The sequence below is a fragment of the Gasterosteus aculeatus genome, chromosome 7 (genome assembly GCF_964276395.1).
Source record: "Gasterosteus aculeatus chromosome 7, fGasAcu3.hap1.1, whole genome shotgun sequence".
Lineage (NCBI taxonomy): Eukaryota > Metazoa > Chordata > Actinopteri > Perciformes > Gasterosteidae > Gasterosteus > Gasterosteus aculeatus.
Window position 1 is genome coordinate 9809796 of NC_135694.1, and position 8552 is coordinate 9818347.

Sequence of the window (8552 nt, forward strand, 5' to 3'; positions counted from 1 at the left end):
TTAATTTGATTAAGAAATCTCTCACTTGTACGGATTCCTCAATTCTCTTAATGTAAGTGGTCACGCTTCATGTGCTTAAATCTCCACACGGAGCAATTCCATGAAAAAAACATGAAATTTCAATGGAGGGAAAACAATTAAATGCCATCGTTGATAACAAGTTAGTATATTGGATTAGGCAATGTCTACCGCATGTGAATATGATGCTCCAAGTAAAAATGTATTGTTCTTGTTCTTGTTCTCTCTAGGGCCTACAGTGGCCAAGAGGGGAAATCCCTGCCTCACAAGAAAAATCAGGGAAGGAAAATTATACAATAACAGTGGCTGCTGGTGGAACATTTTCTAGTTAGGGCCATCCAATCTATTTCAATTTGAGGATTGCTAAATTGTATGGCTTTTTAAGTGTAACGTGAAAATGTTATTTAAGCCTGACTGTGCTGCACGAGGAGAAGATGTTTAAACATCGTGATTTTCATGGACTCGAAATTAATTTCCTAACGAGGTGTAAATTGTGCAGCACAGCAGAGAGAACTACTTAATGGATGAAACAGTGTGAAGTGCTGCTTGAGTTTCATAACCCAGTTTACGGTTCCGAGAAACCACGTGATCAAGAAACCCTACAACGAAAGTGAAACTTTTCTCCCCAGCAGGAGGACATAAGGAGAGGTCTGCAGGGGAACCGCACCCGCGGCGCGCCTCGTACAGGACAAACACAACTCAAAGCTGCACGGAGAAAGGTCGCTGCATGGCCAGGGGGGGACACCCGTTCTCCGGGAGGTGGGTCTCTTGATGCTACTGTTTTGTTCGTTACTTTGCAGTTATGTGACGATTGAGAATATCTTTATAACAAGTCGAGGAAACCAAAATGGAGATCGCTGTAAACTCCCTCGAACTTGACAGTCACCTCAATCTGGTGCAGACTTCGTCATTTACGAAACCTTTTGGGGTTTATTTTGTTGACCAATCGCCCTGAATCGTTTGACTTCATTGCGGATACTAAATATTTCACCGATAAAATGTTAGACTCTTCCTTTGACTCAGCACAGAATTTGTGCGCAGTTAATCTAAATCACTCTTTTGGGTTTACAGTCATGTATTTACCAAAGTTTCATATTTTCACGCCATAAACTGATGATTAAAGACCGATTAGTACACGTTTGTTTTGTATGATGACGTATGGGAATCTCAACATCTATCATTACTGTATAAAAATGAATTTAAATTGATATTGGAACACACAAAAAACATTTCCCCTCTACACTTACAACGCACCGTTTTTTAAATGATTTGCAATGTGAAACTAATTGAATTTAAACCTGAAAAATTCTGATTTTGATAAACTCCATGTTTAAGGAAGTGGCTTCCCCCAGCAGAGTAGAGGGAGTGTTCTGCTGTGATATATTTGCTCATGACCCGGTACGGGACAAAACACCTTCCAAGGTTGCATGGGGAAGAAACAATTTGACCAAGAAACCATACATGTTTGCAAATGGCAAAATGTTCTAGTTTTTTTATGACATTATGATTCATGTTGCTTATGTTTGTTAAGTACTGTGCAATATGAAAACGATAAGCGCTGCAGGAAGAGGTTAGGAAGGGGCTCAAGAGCATGTTAAAGTTTAACTTTACAGTTGACTCTTTGAACTCTTTGAATAACCTTTAGCTCTCTGAAACTTTTTAGTTCATTGTGTTCATAGTTACACTAGATTTACCAAAGTTGTACATTTACATACCGCACACACAATGTTAAAAACGTGATAGAACAAATTCTTCATATTCGTACCCCTCCTGATCCTCCACGTGATAAGCAAGTATAAAAATAGTTACATAGCTAAGCAAAGTTACCAATAGCTATGGTTGTTGTAGCCTTAGTGTTGGCATGATATTATAGCACTTGAGCAATAAAGCCCTAACACTTGTTTCTTTTTAACTTTCAGCAAGAAGCTGTTCAATAATAAAGAGCAATCGTGAGCCAGATCTGGGGTGACTGACCCACAATGGAGGTAAACAGCCAGTTTGCAAATCTACAACAAAAATGAAAACGAACGGAAAAAGTGTGTGGGATTCTACGTTGATTCATCAAACCTGAAAATTTTCATTTTGTCATTCATCAAGGGGGTCAATGATGAAGATTCATCCCCCGATCTTTACCGTTCGGGAGAAGAGGACACTGCATCAATGCAATGGTCCGACTTTCAACACGCCACGTGTGGTAAAGGTCAGTTTTACACAGTCTATTTTACTACAGAAAGGCACTAAATGATGTTAAGTCCATAAGTAGCTTTAAGGAAAGCAGGTTTTCATATATTTCCACTTGGCCAAGCCTGTGAGGATGGCACCCTGTCATGCCAGTAGCAAGTCTGTCTACATAAGTAACTTTACTTCAAATCTTTTAAAATCCTCAAGGAACACGTTAATGTAAATGATGATTCTTCTGTAGTCAGGTGTGTCAATAAGTTGTTAACTGATATACATCAATCAAATCAAAATCAAATAAAAAATGATACTAAATTAAGTTAAAACACATTTGCATGATATTTTTGTAGTAGATTTATAGTGTTTGTGCTGGTGCAGGCATAATTATACACGAAAGAGCCTGATAACAAATGACTACAAATAGAGATCTTGAGATTTTCATGCATAAAGTACACTTTAAACTGCGGTTTACTGCAGCATACATCGAAGGACCAGGTCAGTGTCCTGAGTCTGTCAGAAAAATAAAATGAAATGATCTGTGATGATGACGGATCACCTGAGCACACGTGGACTCAGGGTAGGGTAGTGGAAAGAGTGGAATTCACACCGGATTTTATGATGAAGCCATATTGATTTGTATTCTGTTGTTGAAAAAGAAAAACCTTGTCTCGTCACAATTATTAAAGCAGGTAATCAAATGAACAAGAAAACCAAGCCTTAATTCAGTCTGTTTGGTTTTATAATATTTCTCACACTTCACAATTCTATTGTGAGCTGACAACGTACGAAAAAAAAAAGCAAACAATTGAATAGAGGTTTATGGTTTCCTGCAGCTTGAATGCAAAGTGAGGGTGTGAAATTGTACAGCCTTCCCAGAAATTTCAGCTTACATACATGTTTTGTGGACACACAATTGGTTTGAAGTAACAAAAATCTTCATATCCACAGAGACCTTAGCGACCTTTCTGGAGGATCTGGGGTTGATGCAGCTCTACCCAGAGAAGTTGTCCCTGTGCACAATACTTCAGATTGACGAGAAGACCATCAGTGATGAACCTGCCAAGTGTAACTCAGATCTACCATGGTACTTTCTCAAGAAACTGATGATGGTTAATGTCACAGCTAGAAATGCAAAGTGTACATCTGTAAGTCAGCCAAACCGTGATGCTGCAGCAGCAAAGAAAGAGTTAGATTTTGATGATCTGTTTGAGGATCTGAATTTAGGTGACATGCTAAACCCCCTTGACATAATCACCGCCCTCTTTCTGTGTTCTGATGGTTTTGTACGACAGGAAATGGCACTTAAAATGTCCATGTGTCAGTTTTCTGTGCCTCTGCTGCTTCCTAATTGTGACACAAAGCAGTGTACACTCATGCTTTGGGCCATGAGAGACATCGTCAAAAAGTACAGACCTCAGTCCCTTACAGAATCCAAAGGCTTTAATGAAGAAAGAATTGTTCTCTCTAAACTTCCAATGATATCTTTTGTGAGACTGGGTGAATGCTCCTTGTCAAAGTCCGAGATCCTCAATAAGCTTCTGAGTAATTCTCAGCAGTACCATGACACCTTTGTTCATCATGACATGGAGTGTGGTGACAGTCCAAGGAGAATATCCAATGGACTGGTTGAAATCACTTGGTACCTTCCTTGTGGGAACAAAAACATGGATGTCTTTAGTGAGCCGGTAGCTGTAGCTAACCTTCGTGGGGACATTGATTCATTTGAAACACAATTTTCATTTTTGTGTGAGACATCTGCAGCAGTTTTTGTCTTCTTTGACACTTTGGATTCTAAGTGTGAGCTGCTTACCAACCAACGACACAAAGCACAGATCTTCTTGGTTGGGAACCATCAAAGCAAGCGCTCCGGTATAGATGCTCTAAAAAAGGTAGCGACCAAGTTGGGCTTGACCAACAGCAACATAATATTGAAGACTAAACAAATGAATGATGCAGACTTTGTCAAAAAATTGCGGCAGACAGTCAGCAATGTTGTTGAGAACACAAAGGTGAAGATGGGAATCGAGGAAATGGCTGACATTGCTCATGAACTGGGAATCTGGGTTGATGAAGATTCTCCAGAGTGCCAGACTGCCAAGAAAAATGCAGATGCCATCACTTCTGAAATTCAAGATATCCTTGAATACAAAGAAGCCCAGCTGCCCTTGCAAGGTCAAATCTGGAAGGAACTGACCCGCTTAGAGAAGGAAGAATGTCGGCTTCGAAATGTTGGTTCTGAAAAAATAGAAGACTACAAAAGCAATCTTCAGGAAGAGAAAAGCAAACTTCGGGAACAACAGAACTCTTATGACATGTCAAATGCAATGGCATGTTTCATCCAGGCGATATCAAACCCGGGGACCGAGAGGTGCTACTTCCTGAAATGGATGCGAATAAACCTTGATAACGTGTCCCGAAAGAAACTGTCTGATCTCAGGGAGCAGTACAAAGAAAAATGCAAAAATTCAGAAAATAAAGAAGAAATCAAAGAAATTGACAGACAACTTTCCAAAAGCTCATTGGGGATTGAACACTTCTTCCGCGAAATGGGTCAGATCTATGAAGCATCACTTTCCCTTCCAGAAAGGCATCCATCACGCCAACAATTACAGCATCTGCCAAAACTCTGCGCACAATTGTTACTTGATGGATTTCCCCTTGAGCTGGTAGATGGAGATGCATCCAACATACCTCTCAGATGGGTCAGTGACGTTCTTTCTCAGCTCAATGACTTGATATCAGCAAAGAGCAAAATACTGGTGGTCACAGTTCTTGGAGTTCAGAGCACAGGGAAGTCGACTCTCCTCAACACCATGTTTGGAGTGCAGTTTGCAGTCAGCAGTGGTAGATGCACTCGAGGTGCTTTTATCTTGCTCATCCGAATCAAGGAAGATGTTAAAAAAGTTCTCAACTGTGACTTCATGGTGATTATTGACACTGAGGGCTTAAAGTCACCAGAGCTTGCACAGCTGGACAACAGCCATGAGCACGACAATGAGCTCGCAACCCTTGTTGTGGGACTGAGTGATATCACCATCATCAATATTGCAATGGAGAATTCGACAGAAATGAAAGACATCCTACAAATAGTTGTGCATGCTTTCCTCAGGATGACAGAAGTGGGAAAAAAGCCCAAATGTCAGTTTGTTCACCAGAATGTGTCAGATGTTTCAGCCCATGAGAAGAACCTACGAGACAGGAAACTGCTTCTGCAACAGTTAAACGAGATGACCCAGGCAGCAGCCAAAATGGAAAAGAAAGAAGAGAGCAAGAGCTTCACTGATGTGATGGAGTACAGCCCAGACACTGGGAACTGGTACATTCCTGGACTCTGGAATGGAAACCCACCAATGGCACCAGTCAATGCAGGGTACAGTGAAGCCGTGTACGAGCTGAAGAAGAACATAATCCAAATTTTAGGAAGATGTCAATCAACTGCCAATGATGTGTTGGAGTTCACAGAATGGATAGAAAGTCTTTGGAATGCGGTGAAGCACGAAAACTTCATCTTCAGCTTCAGAAACAGCCTTGTGGCTGATGCATACATGAGGCTGTGCACAGAGTTCAACAAATGGGATTGGGAAATGAGAAAGTTCATGTACACGTGGGTTCTGAATGCCGAAACAAGGATTCAGAACTTTGGAACTGTTGCTGGGAAATCTGAGATATCTGAAATGTCAGAATGTAGAAATGTAGAACTCTGTGTTTAATCAGCTCACAGCAGCAGCTGACATCAGACAGGGGATGACGGAACTTGATAAAATCAAGGAGAACCACACAAAACAATTAGAAGAGAGAGTGTGTGCATTGATTGAAAAGTGCCAGAAGATAAAAGTCCAAATGACAGAAAAAGAGCTGGATGAAGAATTTGACAACATGTGGACTAAAACATTGAAGGAACTCTCCTTTTCAGAAATGGAGGTCAAGGACATTTACACTAGTGTGTCTCACCACCTGAGACAAAATGTACAGCACAAGGGAAGTCACGCATGCAAATTGTTAAATCAAAAGAAGTTGCAAGATTGTGGACTTGAACCCTTCAACATAACAGCTGAAGGATTCTTAAAGAAAGTGATTGGATGGTTTTCCAGTCACCCAAAGGCTGTCCAACAAGTTGCAGACAGCATCATTTCAAGTTGCACACAGTGTATAACTGGAAAAAAGCAAAGTAAAAACAATTATCATGACACTTACATCCAGGAGATTTTGAATTTGATCGATGAGAGGCTGCAAAACCATCAGGATGTTATGACAGACATCGGGTTTGAAGTTTCTCTCAAACAGCACATCTGTGGAATCGCAGCAAGACAGTTTCAAGAAATGCATCAAGACTTCATCAATGTGAACGATCCCCACAGATGCCTGAAGCAAAACAAGGAAAAGTTCCGCACAGATTTTAAAGATGTGTTCAATGAACGAGACCAGTGCCACAAAAAGGCAGAAGAATTCATGAAGAGCTGCTTGAGGCCTGCAGTCGAAGACTTTGTCAACCGTTTCTTGGGTCCTGATATCATTGGTGAAATGCTGACAGACCAGAAGTTCAGCACACGAATGTTCTTCCAGTCTTCAGTTTTATTGGATTTGTTATCAAAGGATGTCTTTGAGAACTATCGGAGCTACATTTGCTCTTATGAAGAGTACGTAAAGAAATGGATACTGGACCAAATGGTGGAGCGCTTCTCAAACAGCTCTGCGATGTCGGAGTTTGAGGATCGACATCTCCTGTCAAGTATCAAGAGCATAAATGAAGCAGTTAACAAAGCTAAAACCAAGAAGAGTGGAAACCTGAGGTCATTCGTTCAAAATGTCTGTCAGGAACTTGGTGATAAACTGGTCATTTCCCAAGATGCCCTAGTTACTTTCATGGTCCTGAACAATGCCAACCAGGAACTGTTTGCTCACTGGCTGACTGGCTGTGTGAAGGATATGAAACAGTTCCTTGAAGAGAAGTTTAAAAAAACAGACATCTTAACAAAACTACAACGATTAAACGTGAATCCTCAGAACGAGCTTTGCGCCAAAATGATTGGATGTGGTAAACAGTGTCCGTTCTGTGCAGCGCCTTGTGAGGCAGGAGAAAAAGTCCACACCGAGCACTGGACCTCAATACATCGGCCGCAGGCTCTGGGGAGATTCAGGTGGACTCTGACAGAACAGCTTGTCACTGACGTATGCTCTTCCTCTGTGATCAGTGACGCAAGTTTTCGCTGCTCTGCCACAGAGAATGAATGGCACCCCTACAAGCGTTACACAGAGATTTACCCATACTGGAGAATCGCTCCAGATGTAAGCCTTCAGGCTTCAGACTACTGGAAATATGTAGTGAGAAAGTTCAACAAGCAGTTTGCCAAAGAATTTGATGCAAAGCCTGCAGATGTTCCTCAAACATGGAAACTGATCACACGTAAGGAAGCAAAAGCAAGCATCAAAGTCTCCTTTAAAATCAAGTGAGAGACGACATGCTTTCAAGTTAAACAAGGAAATGCAATGCTCAGATCACACTAAACATGTTTAAGTAAAGTTATGTTTTCTATTTTGATAAGGAAAATTCTAAATACAGATATATATTGAGCCAATATATACGCAAGGGGCACAAGCTAAAATATAACATTTTTTGTGTTCAATTTTAGAATCTGAAATGTTTTTGAGGAAGATGATATTTCAGTGAAAAGATTGACACCATGAATCATATGCCTTATCCCTTAATTCATTTTTTTGTTTCTACGACATTTCCATCTCAAATAATAACTTTTGTTTTCAAATGCCAATTAGACATATATACTGGAAATATTCTTAAGATTCTGAATACACATATTCATGTTTACAAAAAACAAACAATTTACTCATTTTGTCTGTGTGTATTCTTTTGTTCACTGTATCAATAAAGAGACTTAATGAATGATTGTCTTTAATGTATAATATCTCAGTGATAATGAAGCCATTATCAGAGACTGTAGTTTTCGGGCACCTTTAAATAAGAGTAAACCAAAATCCAGCGGCAACACTGAACCACAGCGACTCACTTCATGACACAGACGAGGCGAAGTGTGTGTCACGTACATCCAGTCTGATCCACTGTTGGACACACGCTCACACTCTAAAAGCGCACAGGACTTTTTGCAGATACATTTCATCCGTCTCAACTGCTGCGAGCATGAAGCTCTCCACTTCTCCTTCACATCACTAAGTTCAACACCACCTCTTTCACCACAATGCCACAAAGTGTGTGGAGGCAAAAAGTCCTGTGTGATTTCATTTCTCTCTGAGGCATCGTGTGGTGTAAAGGCCCTCATATCCATCCCACCTGTGATTAAATAGATACATGTAAACACCGCTACAGGAGAACTGGGGGAATA

At 40.6% G+C, this 8552-nt stretch overlaps 1 protein-coding gene across 2 annotated transcripts; it reads left to right on the plus strand.

Moving 5' to 3' along the window:
- The first annotated feature begins 57 nt into the window (after nucleotides 1–57).
- LOC120821320 (up-regulator of cell proliferation) lies at nucleotides 58–8096 on the plus strand. 2 transcript variants are annotated; one of them, XM_040179735.2, is made up of 4 exons: nucleotides 58–777; nucleotides 1938–2003; nucleotides 2116–2218; nucleotides 3145–8096. In XM_040179735.2, the coding sequence occupies exons 2-4, from the start codon at nucleotides 1998–2000 to the stop codon at nucleotides 5904–5906; spliced, it is 2871 nt and encodes a 956-aa protein (XP_040035669.2). In that variant the 5' UTR covers nucleotides 58–777; nucleotides 1938–1997; the 3' UTR covers nucleotides 5907–8096. The 2 variants fall into 2 exon arrangements, with proteins under 2 accessions (XP_040035669.2, XP_040035670.2); XM_040179736.2 differs by having other exon boundaries at nucleotides 59–777; nucleotides 2116–2212.
- Nucleotides 8097–8552: the final 456 nt, after the last annotated feature.